Source organism: Sander vitreus, chromosome 9 (genome assembly GCF_031162955.1).
Source record: "Sander vitreus isolate 19-12246 chromosome 9, sanVit1, whole genome shotgun sequence".
NCBI classification, from domain to species: domain Eukaryota; kingdom Metazoa; phylum Chordata; class Actinopteri; order Perciformes; family Percidae; genus Sander; species Sander vitreus.
In genome coordinates, this window is record NC_135863.1 from 21432035 (window position 1) to 21453076 (window position 21042).

At 38.1% G+C, this 21042-nt stretch overlaps 3 protein-coding genes across 3 annotated transcripts; all 3 read right to left on the reverse strand.

Annotated features, from left to right (window-relative positions):
* Positions 1-400: 400 nt before the first annotated feature.
* LOC144523595 (serine protease 57-like) lies at positions 401-3545 on the reverse strand. Its single transcript, XM_078259262.1, has 5 exons — positions 3435-3545; positions 3179-3332; positions 2533-2662; positions 2122-2376; positions 401-926 (listed from the first exon to the last, which is right to left on the reverse strand). Exons 1-5 carry the CDS (start codon positions 3475-3477, stop codon positions 774-776), a joined length of 735 nt encoding a protein of 244 aa, XP_078115388.1. The 5' UTR covers positions 3478-3545; the 3' UTR covers positions 401-773.
* Positions 3546-6813: 3268 nt separating this feature from the next.
* On the reverse strand, positions 6814-10566 carry LOC144523961 (transmembrane protease serine 9-like). The gene is made up of 11 exons (XM_078259934.1): positions 10456-10566; positions 10213-10363; positions 9905-10037; positions 9501-9764; positions 9243-9400; positions 8472-8499; positions 7999-8176; positions 7763-7910; positions 7518-7656; positions 7075-7302; positions 6814-6966 (listed from the first exon to the last, which is right to left on the reverse strand). The coding sequence occupies exons 1-11, from the start codon at positions 10562-10564 to the stop codon at positions 6814-6816; spliced, it is 1689 nt and encodes a 562-aa protein (XP_078116060.1). The 5' UTR covers positions 10565-10566.
* A 5427-nt stretch (positions 10567-15993) lies between these two features.
* Positions 15994-17789, reverse strand: LOC144523596 (granzyme B(G,H)-like). Its single transcript, XM_078259263.1, has 5 exons — positions 17565-17789; positions 17334-17484; positions 17037-17169; positions 16536-16796; positions 15994-16436 (listed from the first exon to the last, which is right to left on the reverse strand). The coding sequence occupies exons 1-5, from the start codon at positions 17623-17625 to the stop codon at positions 16275-16277; spliced, it is 768 nt and encodes a 255-aa protein (XP_078115389.1). The 5' UTR covers positions 17626-17789; the 3' UTR covers positions 15994-16274.
* Positions 17790-21042: the final 3253 nt, after the last annotated feature.

Below are 21042 nucleotides of genomic sequence, written 5' to 3' on the forward strand. Positions count from 1 at the left end.
ATAGTCTATATCAACAACGTTCCACTTACGGGATTGTTCAGGTGCCGCAGGAAATTCCGCCGGATGCATGTCTTTTCGCTGATGTCCGTATACTTCCGCTTTCTTTGAGTTGGAATTTTAAACTCCGGTGGATTTATGAGGACTATGGTTAACTGCTCCTTTAGATCTCTGCAGGGTAAATCCAGACAGATAGCTAGACTATCTGTCCACTCTGAGAGTTTTCTCTTGCACGACAAAAACAACTTTTCAACCTACACGTTCCGCCAAAACAAGTTCCTTCCCGGGGCTATTATGCAGCGTCTCCGTGCGGAGCTTATTACCGCCCATGATGATTGGGATTGGTTTAAAGAAATGCTAATAAACCAGAGCAGACTTGTAGTTCAACTGAATGCCAAGCCTGTTCAGCTGTCCAACCACCTTTATTGTTAATCAAATGAAACTATTACATTTATGCTGCAAGAATGAAGCTACCTAGTAAATATGCAAACACAAACAAAACGTTGACAAATACATTTTTTTCTCCAAAGCTGTAATGATAGAATACATGGTTTTATGTTAGTTTTGTCTGACCTATTCCAATGCAAACTGTATAACGAAAACAAAAAATGACAAGTGATGGTGACAAAAACATAATTTATCACCTCATCTGAACAAACACAGCATAAGCAGATATTAAACAACATTACACCACGTGTTTGTATATCACAAAGAGCCTTGTCTTGAAAATTACATCCTAATCAAGCATTGACACATTACCATTTCATCTAATTTGCCTATTTGTTGTTCAACACGCTTGTAATCCATTCTCTGAAGGATGATACGCGTGTGTAGACATCAGGGGTCTTGGGGTTTCCGCATAGCCGGCCAGAGAAGGAGACGACGCCTGCAGCAGCTCCGTCACACACCAATGGACCACCTGAATCCCCCTTTAACAGAAAAGATCAGACACTTAACAGAGGGTGTACTTTGTCTTCTCTGAGGTCTAAGCCATTTCCCCCCATCTTTGGTTAGCCTGGTCTCCTTGTGTAATAATGCTTGTATAACCTCAACCCTGTTTTGCACAATCAAGTTATAGACATCATTTCTTTCAGTAGAACCTGGTCTATCAGGATATGTATGCTGCAGGGATGCCACATACATTTATAAATTGTTATATGACTCTAAAGACAAAAGAAAAGACTAAATGGAAATGAAATCTCACAGAAATGTATTGAAATCACACAGAGAACAATAATGACTAAGACTTTTGGTTTTTGAAAATTTGGCAATCAAGGGAAACAAAAATAAACTCTGTAACTAATAAAAATATAAAACTATTTAGGTTTTTCCCCAAAAAAACCCCATACGCTTTTATCCAAAAATGTTAGTTGTGTCCTCTCTAATTCATTTTCTGCCTGCTCTGAGACAGCCTCCAGGAGTCCTCCTGACCTGTCTGTGTCTATTTCCCAATAAATATACCCTGAATACAAGTCCCTCCTGCTATTGGCTGACTAAATGCCACATCCAGCTGGGTTCATAGACCCGTCAGTCAGCGCCATCTTGAATCCTGCCGTAAGCAAAGCGAGGAGAAGATTATTATTATTTTCTTACACGACGATGACTAAATAGCCGTTCAGATGGATTTATCGCTTTGGATTTACTCGTGCAAAGTCTCCGAAAAGTCTTCCTGGCCGGATTGCTAAGCTTCTGAAAGGGCTACAAAGACACCAAACATATTGCTTGAAAGCTGGAGCTATATGGCTACAAGCTACAAATAAAACGTGACGCTGGGTTGAAAGATCGCGGAGATTTGTTTTTTGATTTTGAAATAGATTTTTGGATTCATCATTATTTATTTATGTTACACAGACACTGTAATTCCATGATGGATTTAAAAAAAAAGCTTCTGGATGGCCTACAATAGTCAGAGGACTTCAGACATTAAGTACGCATTTCTCCTGTCGCAGGTGACAGTGTCGACCTAGCAGGGTTTAAATAGCCTGTGTGACATTTCTTTCTGTGCTCAGTATTAGTTGCTTACTGCACACAGGAAAACATATCCAACATTATACACACTAAAGACAATTCCTTCAAAGGTTAGTATGAGTGCCTGATCTATGTCTTGCCAGTGTATTCTCTTACCGAGCAGAAGCCTTGAAAGCTGCGGGCCCCAACGCCACAAACCATAGACCTGGTGATAGGAACCGTACTCCATCTCCTGCGACATGTTCGCTGTGGCAGGGTGGTTACGTTGACTTCCTGAAGCCTGATTGGTAAGGTGCCGTTATCAGCTATATCCCCCCAGCCAGCTGTGATGCACTGACTAAATGTATTCAGCCTGCTTGTTGTCAGAGGAATCAGCTGCACTGCTTCAGTCAGTTGGGCAGTACCGTTGAGCTGAGACAAGCAGATTAATGGAAGAAAAATACAGAAAAATGTTAACTGTGTTAGATTTGTGTAATCGTAACATCACATTTCGTTCAAACTAGAAACAGTAATGAAGAGAATTCTTCTTAAAATCTGACCGCGTAGTAAGCAACAATCAACCCTTACCTTCAGGAGCATGATATCATTTTCATGTCCATCATAGTTGGGATGTGGAATGGATCTGATTGCACTGAACTCCTGCTTTGTAGGCTCATTAGCGGTCAGGGAATCAGCTCCAAGTACCACTGTGTATGGTCTAGAAATCACAATTGAATGATGACTGGGCGTTAGATAAGATTTTAAGGCTGCTAACAATCTCCCTTGACATAAATCATTTTCCACATTGGTCTCTGGGTCTGTATAGAGAAAACATTGTGACCACTTTCAAAGCATAATTTAATAAGTTTTTCCTATTTCCTATCTACAAATCAGTGCTTTCCATTCATTTCTGTACAGTGCAACAATCACCTTGCAGAGACTTGTATGGTAGTTCATCAAAGTGAACATTTTACTGCCTTCATTTTTGTCAAAGAGAGCATCCCTGGACCCTGAATGTACCAAGAAAAAACGTTTTTAAAAATGGTTCTGCTTGTGACTTTAGTCTGACAAAGAAATAAAATAAAAAAATGCAATGTCTACTGTGATGCATTGGGAAATTTGGCAAACTGGATACCTCCCTGCACGTTGATTTTCATACAGAATTGACATGTAATGAAACAAGCGGCGGCAATGAAAATAGGAAAAGGATATTAGTTCGTTTTTGAATTCTTACATGGGTATCTTACAATGTGCTGCTGTAAGCACAAAGTCCTGTCTCACCAGGGCTCCCCCACAATTGTGGCTTCCTCGGACTTTCAGCGAGGCCATGTAGGGGCGCGATTGGGGGACAGAATCTCTGCCTCCGACAATACGAGAACCATCGGCTCCTGAAGCACAAAACCATCAGTCATTATTTGCTAATGTTCATCCAATTTAGTTTTTCAGTTTGTAGTAAATGCAGATGTATATGTCTTGTATATATAGCTTACCATTTAGGACAAAGAACAGCAGTAGTATGTAGCTGGTTGCCATGGTCTCTGGTCAAATCCTCACCCTCAACGTATGGCTTTATAATTCTTAGAGAAGATAGGTCTTGCTTATTTTGTGGTCTTTGTTGCTTCAGTGTGTTTGCCAACATGCTGTTGAGCTTCTTGAGAAGTTGTTGGTGTGGTAACAAAAAGATGCGGTTTCAGATTTTCAAAACAGCGTTTCATTATTGATGCAAGAAATTGTTGCTGTGGTAACAGCTATACTGAGGCCCAAAATGCTCTGAGGGCTCAAACTAACATATGTGTCTCACACACAAATCATGTCTAATGATCGACCCAAAGTTAGACATATAGCAAAGGTAAACGTTTGATAAATGGTAGTTAAAGTCTGCATTGTCAGCTACAGTGAGTTGCTCAAAACCTTTCTTTTTAGTGAACTCTGTGTACACAAACAATGTTGTCAATGCTTGCGTTCATGTGTAGAGCCCCTGGCGATACTTTGAGCAAAGTTTCATGTTGTGTCGAGCCTTCTTAGTGTTTTAAAAATAGCTATTTTGAGGCTAGCATAAAAGTGCCCCTAGCACTCCCATTCAAAAGGCTATTTGACCGAAAAACGAAAATACGCTAAATCTTAAAAGTGGCGATTCCATCCAAAATATGCTTTAAAAACAAAAGTTTGACTTGGGTACATTCACAAAAAGACCCTAGGTTGCATTTTGGCGAGAGTTACGCTTTAAGGTGGTGTTTTGCTTATTATTAAGATGTAGGCTACATTGTTGAATGAAAGGTAGGCTAATATAGCCTAATAATAATAAAATGGTGATAACATCATCAGTCAAGACTCAGATCCGCTACACATAAATACGGGATTCTTACTGTGATTATCAAAATAATGTTTTCATAATAATACAACGGATCATCATCATATTTTAATAAAAAACTTTTACTTAGCCGGGAAGATATAAAAGAACTAACTTAAAGGTCAACTGATTCTTGTTAACTATAGCTCCGACCTTTTGTAACACTGATGTTATGGCTTTTGTAGGTTAGGTAACTAGCCTAGCCTACACCCACGCACTTAGCCAAACTAAAGCAATCATACAGTATAGCATGCCTACTTCTTTTGTTGTTGTAGTGTTATCATCAACAGTTTGTTTTCAGTTTTATCAAAGTGTTTTAAGGGGAGTTCTGCTTACCTCAGGTACTACCCTCACTCCCTCATCTCTGTCCCTCTCCTCCTGAGTCACCTCCTCACTGTGCATGCCACTGCCGTCGACACCGACACCGACACCAACACCACCACCACTATCATCAGCCACTGGAGCTGATGAAGGTCCTGCTACTGCCGAAAACATGTCTGTCAATTTGACACATTTGGCAGCGTCTGCCTGAAGGGCCTGTTTCTTTTTCTCACGCAGCTTCTCTGCACCTCCTTTGCATTTCTTCTCCATGATCTCTATCAGTATTCTAGCCTGGCAGATGCACACTGAAACTGCATGCAGGCAGAAATCCCAAAGAGGATGCTGTTTAAAGATATGATTGGGCCAGTCCAGTGTCAATTAAAAAAACAATGGGTGGGCGATCTACGCCTACCACTTTTATGGGCTGGTTCATGGGCCAGACAAAAAATAAATAAAATAAAAAATAAAAAAAAGTGTCGGCGGTCGGCCCAAAAAGCACGTCGGCCCACTGGAAAAGTGCCCGGTTTGCCAGATTGCCAGTCCGCCCTTGGCTATATAATAAGTTAAATCATGGCTTATGATTAAGCCATCTCACCCCTTCAGCTTGTACAAAACGCAGCTGCTCGGCTTTATCACATACTAGAAGACATGATCATAACAGCTCTGTTTTAGCCTCTCTTTGCTGGTTGCCATGCAGTTTTAGAATTTATTTTAAGATTTTACTGAACACGGACGCACGGCTCAAGACTCATGGTGGCCGGGCTTCTGCGGCCCAGGCCCCTAACTTCTAGAAATCCCTGCTGTGGGTCTGAGAATTGCAGGATCAGTGACATCTTTCGCATCGCAAATCGCATTCTGAAAAAATGTATTTAAAAAAGGCGCTTTACTAACTTAACCACATTGTTTTATTTTGAACATTTCTTATTTGTTTATTATTTGAGGTTTTTTTAAATCTTATATTATCATTGGATATTTTATTATTTAGTTTTCTGTAATATTTAAAAAAAAATAATTTGTGTTTTACTTATGTCTTTCCATATAATGTCTTACCATATTTTACAATAAAAGTACTTTTTCCACGCCAAGATGGGTGGATTTTTCATTTAACATAAGTCCTCTGGGAGACCCAAGTTGGAATAGATTAACTTGTTCCTATACTGCACTGTAAATTTTATTCCTGTCTTTTATCTGTTTAAAAATGTTTTTAATCGTTTTTAACTGTTCTTTAATGTTTTATGTAAAGCACTTTGAATTGCCCTGTTGCTGAAATGTGCTATACAAATAAAGCTGCCTTGCCTTACCATATAATGTTGTTCATATAATATTACTGGTATTATACCATTTAAAACTTTTCCTTTTGCCTGAATGAACACAATGCAAGATCTTCTTTGTCATAATGTACTGTAGGTCATTTACTGTACAGGACTATCAACCATCAACACACTGCTTCTGTAGTGACCTGCCTTTCTGTAATAAAGCCTCTTAAACTCAAATGAATGAACATCTGCCAACACAAGCCAGTTACACTAGCTCTACCACATACTACTGTACATCACACCTACTCTAAGACATTTTGTGTGTTCCCGGAAAACAGATTTTAAAAGAAATTTAAACAGCATTTGTGTGTTCTAATAAAGGACATAAAAAAACATTTGTTGAGACATTTTGTTCTTTATTTTGTCTTTCCGTTAAAGAGCAAACATTGACAGAGCGACTCAGACACACACAGCAGTAAGCATCACTGGTTTATGTACAGTAAAGGCAATGAGTCTGTTACCTTATTTGACAGAAATCGATATGCATTTGCCTGTTATTTCTGACAATTTGATAAACAAAAATGTATATTATGCTTGAGTAAATGAAACCCCAATTAACAAAACTATTTTTTAAAAATGATATTAATATTGAAATGAATCACGGGGGAGAGTCCGGTACAGCCAGACTCTCATATTCAAGTTTATGTTCTGCTTTCAACGGTTTGATTTCATTTTAAATTATTCTTAAACACATTTAGAAAGGATTTGAATTGCTATTTTATTCCCAATTCTTACCATTTTGTTGCTGGTGATTTTCCTTTGGGGCTGGCTAAAACATCCTTGGCGGGGCACCAAAAATGTCTCTTTGCAGGTAAAAAACCCTGCACAACTTCCCCTCCCAAATACAATTAAAGTATGCTGAAGCAAAGCTTTGTGTAAGATTTAACAATTATTTTGTTTTAGAACCTTGTTGATCCAGTTAAGACTCTTTGAGATATCTGTGTAGACGTTGGGAGCATCACATTTTTCATTTTTGTAGAAAGATGCAACACCAACAGCAGTCCCGTCGCACACCAGGGGACCACCCAAATCACCCTGTGAGCAGGAAATATCTTTAGTTGTTCATTCAAGAGGATGTAAGATGTTGATACATTTTTGGAATAGAAACCACTTTTTTTTTTAATAAACAGACAGAAAACATACCTTACACAATCCTTTGTCTGCACAGATAACACTGGTAGGAAGACCAGGCCATTCCCTCTTACAGACATCCCAGTTGCTGATAGACACATTCACCACCCTCAGCTCACCAACTGTATTACATTCAGTACAACCCCATCCTGCTACACTGCACTTTTCATTGATGTTTATTTCAGAAGTTGAAAGTTGAATTGGTTGTCCTTTATATTTCCAGTTATCCTTCCCACCCACCTGGAGACACACACAATTACACAAAAAGTAAAAATTAAGACTTTAGTTTAACAATTGCTAGAAATCAGAGCTGATGAATCATTTAAATGAAGGTTATTGTTAGCAGTGTTACAGTATATGCACTGGTTGCGATAGTGCTGTGATTTTTTGTTTAGGCTCAAATGACATAATTTGCCATTTTGCATTTCTACTTGGTTGAATGAATATATACTTACTTTGAGGAGCAAGATGTCATTCTCTTGTGTTTTACTATTATAGAATGGGTGTTTGCAGAGCTTTTCAATGTATTTCACTGTTTTCTCAACCTGTCTGAGATCGTGGGTGCCAAGTACAACCTTTGTTTTTTCCATTTTCCTGAAAAAGTAACAATTGGGAGGTTATTGGATTTTCTCAAGTTGTGCCAACAATAAACAACATCAAATGAAAAAAAACGAATGCTGGAAGAGGAAATGTAACTCACACATCACAGTGTGCAGCAGTGACCACAAAGTTATTATTGACAAGGAATCCTCCACATACATGCTGACCATTTTCGTTCTGCACCGAGGCCATGTACAGCATCGACTTCTCTGGGGCTTTTTTCCCATCTATGATTGCACTCCCAAGTTCTAAAAACATAAGAACATGAAAAGGAGTTAAAATGAGTAAATATCACTTTTGCAGGATGAAGACAAGTAGTCAGACTGTGCATCTTACCGTTTCGTCCGAGAAATGCCAGAACATGAAAAAGCAGAAACTTGTAAAGGCCGTGCATAATGGCGACAGGACGACCAACCTGTTGTATTAAGGCTGTCAAGTCTATTCTCTTTATACAGCAGAGTTTGATCTGCACAAGTTGATATCCATCTACTTTATCTTGACTTCCAGCCACATCCTATGGGCGATGCTATTTTGCAATTTTGCATAGCACATACATCATGTGATTAGCACATGTGAACTCAGTCCTACAGTTCCTACTCTTCTTTCATGCCATTCCCCATTCAATTTTGTATTTACATTAAATGTTATATTAACACATTCAATAGGGCTGCTGCTCTGCTCACCGAGCAGTCCTCTCTGTTTCGTCCTCCCAGGATGTGGCATCTACATCCATCTTGAACCAGGGAACATTGATGGAACAAAATCAGACTGCAGGGCTTTCAGAACTAAATCTATTAATCAAGGGTGACCTGCGTTGAGCTTGAACCCTTGGACAGACTGAACACAGGGGATGTGTCCCCATCACCAATATCTTTAACAAATCTATTCCTAACATTATTTCTGTGTCAGTGCAGCCATGTCTTGGTATGGGTAAGACAGTGTCTTGCTCAGTTTTTGCAGCTTTATTTCTAATGGTATAGCCGAACCAAATTTGACATGGTTAACATGCTAACATGCTTTATAGATGAGCTAATAAGTCATTATTAAGACCAATTGGTTGTCCAAATTTGCTAACATTTTTACACTCCCCTTCATTCAATATGACACACCACAGAAGAGTTGATCCATTATTATTATTATTAGTAATAGTAGTGGTGGTGGTAGTAGTATTAGTAATATTATTGTTTCTTAAAATATAAATGCAACTAGAGTGGTCTGATGAGATTGTTACAGAAGGAAATTAAACATGGTATTTGAAATAAACTTTTATTTTGAATTGTTGTTGTACTGACAGAGCAATCTGAGACACCACAAAACCTCCATAGTACAATAAATGTATGCTAAAGCAAAACTTTGTTAAAGATTTTTACTCATAATGTCAAGGATGCTTTGGATCAATAAAAAACAAACAAATAGCCAGCTCATGATAATAAAGAAAGTATGTCAGTTGTTAAGAATTCTGGAAAAGTAAGTTTTAAGACAAGATTTAAAGGCAGCAACAGGAAATGGAATGCGGTTCTAAAGCCAATGAGCCAGTACAATATATAACAACAAAAGCATGCTGAATTGTTACATTTAACTATTTTTTTTTCTTGAGAGTGTCATTGATCCAGCCAAGGTATTTTGATATGTCCATGTAGACGTTGGGAAAATGTGGGTAACTACAGTTTCTATTGTAATTGAAAGACACAACACCAACAGCCACCCCGTCGTACACCAGAGGACCGCCAGAATCACCCTGTGAGGAAGAAGAGTGTTCATTTCTTTATTTATTATTTGGTTTGAGATATTTGTAGCATTTCTGTACCAACTTTTCTATAAACAGACAGAACACACACCTGACAGAATCCTTTCTTTGTTTCATAGCCACCTGCACAGATAACATTGTCAGGAAGACCACCCCATATCTTCTTACAGATGTTCTGGTTAATGATGGACACATCCACCACTCTCAGCTCATCAACTATTCTCTGATCAAGTTCATTGGTTTTAGTATAACCCCATCCAGCTACACTGCACTCTACGTTTTCTTTCATGTTTATTTCCTCTTTGGGAAGTGGAATTGTTTGTACTCTGTCGTTCAGTCCAACGTTCCTAGACAGCTGGAGACACACAAAGTCAGAAAGTAAAAATGAATACAATGTCTAATTTCATAACAAACTCTTTTTTATTCATCAGACTTTAATTTAACAAACAATGGCTGCAAGTTGGAGCTGATAATGAAAATTAAATATCTACTCACTTTGAGGAGCATGAGGTCATTCCCATATGAGACACCCTTATAGAACGGATTCTTGAATTTCGTTATACTGTACCTCATTGAGTCATCAGCCTTTGTGAGATCGTGGGTGCCAAGAACCACACTTGTTGGTATTCTGAGTAAATGATCATTGAGAGGTTGTCAGTAGTTTCTTAAGTTGTGCCGATAAATCAAATCACACAAATTAAAATGCAAAAACTGATGCATTGTTTATCTAAATATGAGTTTTTTTTCATTATTATTTCTAGTTACATAAATCAAAGATTGCTGAAAGAGGGAAAGCAACTCACTCATCATCACAGTGTGCAGCAGTGAGCACAAAGTTTTCACTGATGAGGAATCCTCCACATACATGCTTCTTGGTGGAATTCTGCACCGAGGCCATATACAGCATTGAATTCTCCGGGGCTTTTTTCCCGTGTATGATTACACTTCCATGTGCTGTAAAAAAAAGTAGAATAAAAGTAGAATCAAAATCAGGTAACTGTTCCATTAAAAGGTTGGATGAATAATAACAAGATCGGTAATCTTACCGTTTTGTCCGAGACATGTCAGAACATGAAAAAGCAGAAACTGGTGCAGAGCATGCATGATGCCAACAATACAATTTACTTCTCTCCTTGGGGGTTTCAAGTTGACCATTTTATACAGTAGTTTGCATTCCATCTCAACCTCTTACCACTTCCTTTGGGCAATGTACCTTTGCAAGTCTGCAGTTTGCGTTATCTGTGCATTATCTTGTTTGCTGTCTGAAACACATTATGATCAGTATGTGAACCGTTTAACACAGTTTGCCACATTCATTAATTCTTTCTCTTCTTACTTTTTATGTCATTCATCATTCACTTTTGCATTTAGGACCCTTCATTGATTAAGTTAATTCTGACTTTTACACCTCCTTTCCTCATTGTTTATGAATATTACTTAGCTACATTAAGTGACCTTTATTAGATGAATTCAACAAGTGAAGAATACACAACACCAATCCAGCCCTGGCCTGAAAAATTCACAAATTTGGAAAGACCACAAGACTATAAAGTCTTCACTACCAAGTGCCTGACCTCTGTTGGCCTGTACCAAGGCCATTTGTTGTATAGCATCAACATTTATTTCTATTGGTATTGATAAGCCAAATAAGTCATTTGAGATGGATAATACCCAAAGAAATTAAATCTGGTATTTGAAATAAACTTTTATTCGCACTGACAGCAATCTGACACCCGACACCCCAAAGCCTCCATCTTACAATGAATGTATGCTGAAGCAGAACTTTGAGAAATATTTTTACTCATAATGTTCCATGTCTTTGAGGATGCTTTTGATCCAGGGAAGGTATTCTGATATGTCTGTGTAGAAGTTGGGTCTATCAGTAGTCACAGTTTATGTCCCTGTTGAAAGACACAACACCAACAGCTGTCCTGCTGCACAGAAACCAGAATCACCATGTGAGGAAGAAGAAGCCTCTGTTTATTCATTATTTAATTTTAAGACGTACTGTGTCTAACAAAAGGTCACTCTATCAATCCATTCTTCTGCATCTTTAAATTTGGTTCATTCTGGACCGTTGTGGACCTACCTCTCTGTAATGTTTATGATTTATTATAACATGTGACGTTATGATGTTATAGTATTTCCATGTGATGTGTCTTAGGCTGTAAGCAGACATTGATGGTGGCGTTAACAGAACTATAAACGATTGTAACGGAGATTTATAAGTTCACTAAAGAGTCTAAAAGCTACTTTGCTGTGTCAGAGTTTTATTCCAGAACTTTACACTCTCCTCACTGTTTGAGTTCATAATAAGTCATCTTAAAGTGGGTGAATTTGATGAGTCAGTAACACTTTGTTGTCTTTATATTTAATGGGACATTTAGATACTAATGCTAAGATACCAGATACAAATTATGTTCTGCTGCGTTACCATTTGGCTGTTTTGGATTTTGGTAAAACAGCCCATCCAAACATTACTTCCGAATTCTGCAACAGACTAGATGAACCACAGAAACCAGTTCCGTGCTTTAGATTGAAGCGACAATTTCTCCCTGTCACAGATATGAAACTAATGTGGTAGTTTAATCGCAATGATCATGTCTGTCAGCAGATGGTAGCCTACAAAGCAGCGTCATAACAAGTTTCATAAATGTAAAAAGTTTGAATTTTAATTGTACAGCAGTTGGAAATACTGATTACGATAACTGCAACTTTATGTCTTATTAGAAAGTGAAATAAAATGATTAGGTAATGTTCCTTTTGTAAACAATAAAAAGCATTGTATTCAAAGCTGGATTACTAACTGGGTATAGCTGGCAACTGCCTAAACCCTCAGGGGGAACAAAAGCTCCCCTTTTACCAGTTTGTGGTAATCCATAGATATACATTGAAATAATATACATCGAAAGTTTCTTTGTTAATAAGTTATGCCAGAGATCTACAGCAGGGGGTCCGCGACCCCTAGGGGGTCCTCAGAAATTAAAATATGCCTGAAAATATACATTAACATGAATCCAACATAATATTAGCAAAGATAAATTGCCTATTTGTGAATTATCTTTTTTTTTATTTGACACAACAATGAAGATAAGGTATACATCCACACACACAGTTAAGCATAATGATTCACTGTGCCACATGTATGTTTAATTCACTGTGCCACATGTATGTTTAACCTGATGTATAAATATATAAATATGTCAATAATTATTATTTTAATAGCTTAGTATTGTATGCACCAATAGCAGATAGGGGGTCCCTGCTCTGTCTGTCATTGAGCTAAGGGACCCTTGGCCTAATGAAGGTTAAAGACCCCTGCTCTATGCAGTACTAAAGTCTTTATTATGTATTATTATCTCCTCTTCAGACCCCGTCTTGTTGAGGGGGCTTAGTTAAAGTTTAAAGGCCTTGATTATTTCATTATACAGTTTTCTTAAATGGTAAATTTTTCTAGTTAAATCAAGAAAATTACCTTTACACATACACAATAGGATTGCCACTTTTTATTAGACATTTGTTCATTTGAACGTGGGGAAAATATAATATTCGAGCTGTAATGACCTGTTTGAATTCAAAATGTACATTCTTTTGGTCAGACAGTTAAAACAGACAGTGTAAAGTAGTTTGCTTTCTGTGGTGGCCTGCAGCTCAGTTTTGCCCCGAGGCCTCCTACTGGTTTGATCCAGCCCTGACTTTGTGCTAGACATGTCAGAACATCATAAATCTGCAAATTTGTGGCGATCACAAGACTACAAAGTCTCTCTGCTGAGCGCATTACCTCTGCTGTCCTGTATCAATGTCATATACTGTAAAGCATTAAGTTCAATGTATGATTCTAATCCTAAACTCTTGGACTAACAAACAGATTTGGCAGTTTTACTAGTTTGTCCAAGACATGTCAGAACATGATGCAGAAATGTATGCAGATCATGCATTATTTTATTTATCTATTGTCTTTCATCTTGCATTAGTTTCTTTCCTTCAGGCGCCGATGTTAAAGCTACTGAAACAACTTATTGCAGATCTGGTGTTGCAGCAGGGTGAAGCATCTGTATATTTAGTATGTGACACATTGTTGCATGAATACTTTTTCCTTCTCCCCCTCATTTTTTATTTTTGACAGTTGAAATCTCCTTATTTTGCTCGCTCTGGGCCTTTTTGGACATTATCGTCTCCCTGTTAGTGATATAGATACAACTTGGTCACAGCAAGTGAGCTTTAGTTGCATTAATTATAAAACATGTGAAGAAAACAGATGCAACGCTGGTGTGGTTTGATGTGGAAATACTTGGCACAACCAACTGAAACATTTCTTTGAAATCTGTCACAGACTAGCCAGACCACAGAAACCACAGTTTCTAGATTCTGGTTTGAGCAAGAAGAATCTCACAGTTATGAATCTAACGCTCTAGTTTGTACATGCAGGAGAGCACAAACATACACAGGGAAACTATTATCTTTTTATATGTTTAACATAATATATTATGCAGTAAAAATGCACTGTTGCACACAAATGCACACAAAATTCTGTCATGTTTTGTCTTGACTTTGGTGAAAGGATTTGTCATGTATCACGTCATACATTTACATATTTACATTTATTCAATGTTATCATCATAGTCATCTTACAAATCTGATTACACTATTAAGTGTTTTTCTCTTCAAAAAAATAATATTCAGATACAGTACCAACACATTTTAGTTTTTTATTATATTGGTTTATTTGATAGGGACCATGCATATTTATGAACATTGTTGTATAAAAACACCATGTAAATATGCCAGAATTAGTAAAAAGAACTACTTTTCATCTGCAGTCCCTAGGCAGGTAACATAGGACTAACATAGAGACAGCCAGCAGTCATACAGCACTCATTCACTATACATTAAAAAGGTACACATAATGGTGACATATACATTGACAAAACAAAACAAATAAAAAAAAAAAAAGATGACATGCATACATGATGACAAGGAAATTATTCATCCACCTCTATACTACATTCAATTTAACAGTGAAAGTGTATGGGTGATGAAATGTGTGACAGTTAAAAGTGAGTGCATCTCTGGTTTTCTAGAAGCCACTGTTTTAAGTGAGTTTTAAAGGTGTTGAATGTTGGACACTCTCTTATTGGGAGGGGCAAGCTATTCAAGAGTTTACCTCCTATTATTGACAATACATTTTGTCCAAAAGTGGTACGTCTGAATGGTATCACACAGTCCCCTTTTACAGAGGCCCATGTACTACCTCCGCTTTCAAGTCTTTTGAAAAAGCCATGTAGCACTTTATATACTAAACAAGCATACTTGAAATTTTTTTAAATTTTCAAAGCTTAAAAATCTGTGTCTCTTTAAGATATCGCAATGGTGATAAGACAATGCCTTTTTATCAAACGTTTTTATGGCTTTACGGCTTTAAATAAAGATTCAATACATTTAAGAGTAGTTATGCTAGTTAATGACCAGTTAGTAAAACCATACTCAATATGTGAAAAGATCATATTATATAAGAACACCTTGGCAGCTTTAGTGTCAAGAAATGGCCTAACTTGTTTAAAATTCAGCAAATTGAATTTAACTTTATTTGCCACCTTTTTTACATGACTTTTAAATGTTGGGGTGGAGTCATATATGACTCCTAGATAATGTAGCATTTTACATAAATGCAAGCTGTTGCTGTCTGGTTATAACGTCATTATACTCAGCAGAGAGGGCCAGTGTCAAAAGAGTTGGGAGTTGCATAGTTTCTCTGTTTATTACCATTATTGAGTGCCACTCCATCAGTTTATCTTATGGCTGCCACCTGCAGTGCATTACAAACCTCCCTCAGTTCAAGCCAAACACTGATTCTGTCATCCTTCTGAATGTGTCTGTTTAGAAGTTGTGGGCCATTGTAGCCTAGTGTTAGTAAGTGCCTATATGTCTGTCTACCATGTGTCTGCCAGAGTTAGAGATTCCTTAAAAGGCCCAGTAAGCACAGTTTAACCTACAATATCTCTATCGCAAGTCTGTTTTGTTGCCACGGTGGAAATATATTGCTAAGAAAGTGTGTCCAGATGTTTTGGACAAGCAGCTAAGATTCACAGAATGTATTCTGAAAAATGTCAAAGAAAATCTGTGGTCCCAAATCCCATTTCTTCCAAGACCTTATTGAGCATTTGTCTGAAAGAAGAACACAAAAAAACCCAGATTTGTTGTAATCTGTACAAAAACCAGAATTTCAGTCACAAATATATGCTCACTAATGTGTCGGGAACAATAATCTTGCATTTGTTTTGTGAAGCAATTGACATTCTACGTTATTTAATAGTAGTCTATATCTTTTTTGTATATTGGTTAGTCATGTCAGTCTTGGGTTGCTTATCAGTAATGTTGCATAGACAGACCACATCTCCACAGCGCTGTGTTAACTCTTGACATGCAAGTTTTATTTCCCATTAGATAAAGAGCACACTGTCAGCACCACTCAAACACAGTAACACACACACACACACACACACACACACACACACACACACACACACACACACACACACACACACACACACACACACACACACACACACACACACACACACTAATAATGGTAACAATAGTTTTATTTGTAGAGCACTTTTCAAGCAAAAAGCACAAAATGCTTTCCAAAGTTTGGATAGGCATAAACAGATTTAATAACAAAAAAAAAACATTATTCAAAAGATAAAGAAATAAAGCCTATTAAATAAAAACAAAACATGTCAGTTTTTAGAGAAAGGCCATTCTGTAAAAGAGATTTTTAAGACGAGATTTAAGGGCAGAAACAAGTGTTCTAGAGCCGAGGAGCCAGTACAACATGTAATAAAAGCATGCTAAATTGTAACATTCAACATTTCTTTTGCTTGAGAATCTTTTTGATCCAGGGAAGGTATTTTGATATATTTGTATAGACATTGGGAACATTTGGGTAGTCACAGTTTTTTCTCATGTTGAAAGACACGACACCAACAGCCTCCCTGTTGCACACCAGAGGACCACCAGAATCACCCTGTGAGGAAGAAGAAGCAGCTTCATATGTTTATTCCATTCCTAAGACTAGAAACCAGTTGACCAGTTGATTTTTTTTATGAGCAGGCAGGAAACATACCTGACAGAATCCTTTGTTTGTGCTATATCCACCAGCACAGATAACATTAGCAGAGAGCTTTATTCCAATTGAAGGCTGAGCCCATTCTTTCTTACACTCCTCCAGGTTAACGATAGACACATCCACATCTCGCAGCACATCATCAGTTTTACCACCGGTTTCTGTGGAACCCCATCCAGCCACGTGGCACTTTTCTTTTTCTTTTCTTTTCATCTCAGCCTTTATAAGTGGAACCGGTTTCAGTTGAGCTTTCTTAGACAGCTGGAGACACACAACATATCAAAGTGAAGATTAAAAACTAGCAAAAAAAACAATTTACAGCCTTCATTAGAACTCAAGTTAAAAACAGAATTGGTTGACGATAAAACTGCAGATGTCAGTGCTTTGTTGTTTTTGAGGTGTTTGGGGGACTTAACCTGAATTAAAATGAACACGTAATAAGAGATTTTACTGTAAAAATGCTCCACTTGAGAGTCTTCTGCTGATTAATTATCTACTTACTTTGAGGAGCATGATGTCATTCCCTTTTGAGACACTGACATAAGATGGATGCTTGCACCTCGTTACATTGTACCTCATTGAGTCATCAACCTTCTTGAGATTGTGGGTGCCAAGAACGACACTCGTAGGATTACTGAGTGAATGATCATTGAGAGGTTGTCAGTAGTCTTTCTTAAATTGTGCCGACAAATCAAATACAATAAATTAAAATGCAGAAACCGATTGTTTTGCAAAGCATTCGTTTTATTTTTTAATTGTTATGAATCAAAAATTGCTGAAAGAGGAAATGTAACGCACTTCTTATCACAGTGCGCAGCAGTGAGCACAAAGCTTTCATCGATGAGGAATCCTCCGCATACATGATGACCTTTGTTGTTCTGCACCGAGGCCATATACAGCATCAACTTCTCATTCACCTTTTTGCCATTTATGATATCACTCCCAAGTGCTGAACATAAGAGAAAAAGAAGGATGAGTTAATGTGGAATTTGTAGATCAGAGATTAATATTCAGATGTGTTAATCTTACCCTGAAGTCCAAGACACATCAGGAGATGAAAAAGCAGAAACTTGTGCAAAGCATGCATCATGCCGGCACGAAACTCAACCTGTTGTCTTTGGGGGGGTGTTGAGGCAACCTTTTTATAACTGTTTGCTCAGCAAGCGAAATGAAGCCTGTGGTTCTGCTGCCTCAGCAGCCTGAGTCACATACATACATTATGTGAACTAAGTGAGTAACAGAAACCGCAGTTCAGGTTTGAATGTCGATATTCTCTCACAGTCATAAGTATGAGACTCATTCTCTGAAGTGATGTCATCACTGACTGACAGGTGGAAGTCTAAAGGAACATCGTGACTCATCTGCCAGTGTTTCGCTCGACTGCAGCGGAACATGTACGTTTAAAGTGACGTGCATTGTAAGTTGTGAGGTAAATTAAGGAATATGTGAAGAGGAGGTATCATTCAACGAAATGTATGAATCAGACATTTGTATGTATATTTACACATAACAAGAACACATGAAAAAAGGTTTCACATTTTGTTTTCACAATAGCTTTACCCAATGGTTTAAAGATTTCTGCTTCCGGGTGCCCAGATAGCTCATTTGGTAGAGCTTGCGCCCATATATAGAGGTTTACTCCTCGACGCAGCGGGCCCGGGTTTGATTCAAACCCGTGGCCCTTTGCTGCATGTCATTCCCCCCCTCTCTCTCCCATTTCATGTCTTCAGCTTTCCTGTCAAATAAAGGCCTAAAATGCCCAAAAAATAATCTTAAAAAAAAAAAGAAATCTGCTTCTGCAACTCAATCCCACATCAATAAGTTGAATTACTTGCTACCGTATAAACTGCCGTAGTCATTAACAGACTTACTTTGCATGAATCTATCCCCCCAATCAGTCATGTTCATTATGCATCTGTGGCAATTTCATTGTCTCGATTTTATTCAGTTTGGACAATGTTGGTTCTCTTCTCACTTGTCGTGCATATACTATGTGGCCACATCAAACGAACTTAAAAACACAGACACACGCCAAATGTTCTTTGGTGTGTATCTACCCAGTGTTGGGAAGGATACTTTCTAAATGTATTCCGTTACAGAATACAGAATACATGCCCAAAATTGTAATTTGTAATGTATTCCGTTACGTTACTCAATCTGAGTAACGTATTCTGAATACTTGGATTACTTCTACATTGAATTGCATTTTATAAGTGTAGGAATGCGACCATCACATACAGCTTACTAAACAGGCCTATTCTGGTGTGTTCTTCTGTTCCAACTGGCTGAATGTGTACCTGAACAAGCAGATAGATTTTGGTATTTGTAGTCCCAACCTGCATACTACAAAAATCTAACCGCAGTCTAAGCTACCACGAGCTAATTTTAGCTAACGTTAGCTAACATGTCAAACGGGGCTAGTCAGTCTTTCAACAGCTCTGGGGCTAGTAAATCAGCACGTAGGAGAATGTAAAGTCGCACGCCAACTATAAAATAGCAAGGTGACCAGTAAAACTACAGCAGACGACTAGCGTTGGCTAATTAAAAAAAAGATGCTTTAAGATGCTTCTTCAGGTTGGAGGTGAAGTAATTTGGACGCTGAAAGGAAGTTGGTTGCTGGCAAGCAGAAGTTGCACTGCACAGTTATATTTTGTTCTCCATGTTCTTTCTTTAATGTGAAATGCTGTTTGAATTTCCAAGATAGAAACACATTCCTGCCCTGGCTCTGTTGTGCCGGTTCCGGCTCCATCTCTGCCTCTATCAGTGATCACGCAAATAGCTAATTTTGTCGTTTTCATATTGGGGCTTCTGGGAAATGCATGGAGTTGCCTTAATTTATTCAGAGAGTGAATAAACTCGTGAAACAGATCAGTATCGTCATGTAATCCATTGATTTCAACAATGTAACTGTATTCTAAATACCAACTATTTAAATTGTAACTGTAATGGAATACAGTTACTCATAATTTGTATTCTGAATACGTAACGCCGGTACATGTATTCCGTTACTCCCCAACACTGTATCTACCTGACCCAACCAACAACCCAAACATTTCTTTGAATTTAACTGTGATCTACATAAACCACAGTTTCCAGCTGCAGATTTGAGCACTGATGTTCCCACCGTCACAGTCAAACTACAGCTCATGAATTGCATCATTTAACAGAGCAGAGCAATCACCAAATCGTATTGACTGTGGATAATGAAGGCTTAATGCAAACCACAATCACTAGTTAGATTTATGTTGAACTCAGTACAACCTTTTCGGTGCAGGCAGAGGTCAGAGTCTCTGCACCTCAAGCAGTGTAGAGAGCAATAGAGCGAAAGCATGGTCAGAAACGATACTTTTAACATACCCTCAGAGGTTTTGTGAAAAATTGGCCACACCTTTACCAGCTGCAGCTTTAAAGTGATGCAAACATGACTGCATCAATACTTATAATCCAATAATTATATATACAATATTTTGAAATCAACCGTTTTGCATAATAAGTAGTTTTACTTTGGGACTTAAAGTATGTTTTGATGTTGCTGGAGTCTGTCTATTACATTATTACAAGATCCAGTTGTGGACGCAGCCATGGCCCAGACTCTGCAAGCGCTCATCAAAGCCTTAGTATAGTAGGCTCCCTCCGGGTGTTGGTGGAAAGATGTGTACCAGGTCATGGCTTTCTCTGCAGGTATGCTGCTTTGGTCAACTGGTTGCCATGTTTGTAATCGCACTCATCCTGTAAAGCAGCCCACCAGCAGCTATAGGTGGAGGAGGTGTGCAGCAATGTCTGCTGTCAGAAGTCTGCACAGTGGCTCAGTGGTTAAGACTGAGGCCTCACAGTAACAAGGTCTCACCGGCCCCCGACTCTTGTTGGTGTGGGAAGTTTCTCGCCAAGTTAACACTCAGAGGTGTCAAACTAGCAGTTAATAAATTTGTCTAACACAATGTCAATGTCTTTTCACTGCACCTTCATGCTCAGTGTAACAGTCTCTGTAGTTTTGGTTCTGTTCTTTTAGCCTAGAGATCTTCAACAGGGCTGTCCAGGACACTTAAGGGATCCACAGAGTTCCTGCAGGGGGGCCACCAAATTATTTTTATTATAATTTTGTGGAGGTTTTTTTCAAAAACTAACATTTGTTAACATGAATCCAACATATTATTAGCAAATAGAAATCAGCCTATTTGATGATAGACTTACTGGCCTATGGGTAAGGTAGTTACTAGGTAGCCATCCACAGACACAGTCAATCCTGAGGATTCACTGTGCCACATGTATGTTTAACATTAAAATATGATTTATAGAGTCATGCCAACAATTATTATTTTATTCTATACACTAAAAAGGTATAAAGGCGTTAGGCTGCCCACACGTCATTGTATAGTAAGTTTAATATCCAACTTAATTTTATACAATATATGTAATAGGGGATCCCTGATCCAACTCTCTCTCAGTTAAGGGGTCCTTGGCTTAAAAAACGTTTATGACCCCTGTGCCAGACCTTTAACGTTAAGGA

Bases quoted from the DNA above. Each gene is read 5' to 3' on its own strand.
- LOC144523595 (XM_078259262.1), bottom strand. From the start codon at position 3,477: ATGGCAACCAGCTACATACTACTGCTGTTCTTTGTCCTAAATG. The intron at 3,333-3,434 runs GTAAGCTATATA...TTTGTGCTTCAG, and splicing joins GCTGTTCTTTGTCCTAAATG to GAGCCGATGGTTCTCGTATT. The intron at 2,663-3,178 runs GTAAGAATTCAA...TGTGATTTCTAG, and splicing joins GCACATTGTAAGATACCCAT to ACCATACACAGTGGTACTTG.
- LOC144523961 (XM_078259934.1), bottom strand. From the start codon at position 10,564: ATGGTCAACTTGAAACCCCCAAGGAGAGAAGTAAATTGTATTGTTGGC. The intron at 10,038-10,212 runs GTGAGTTGCTTT...TCATTTACTCAG, and splicing joins GCTGCACACTGTGATGATGA to AATACCAACAAGTGTGGTTC. The intron at 6,967-7,074 runs GTATGTTTTCTG...TCCTGCTCACAG, and splicing joins CAGACAAAGGATTGTGTAAG to GGTGATTTGGGTGGTCCCCT.
- LOC144523596 (XM_078259263.1), bottom strand. From the start codon at position 17,625: ATGATGCATGCTTTGCACAAGTTTCTGCTTTTTCATCTCCTGATGTGT. The intron at 17,170-17,333 runs GTGCGTTACATT...TCATTCACTCAG, and splicing joins GCTGCGCACTGTGATAAGAA to TAATCCTACGAGTGTCGTTC. The intron at 16,797-17,036 runs GTAAGTAGATAA...GTGTGTCTCCAG, and splicing joins ATGACATCATGCTCCTCAAA to CTGTCTAAGAAAGCTCAACT.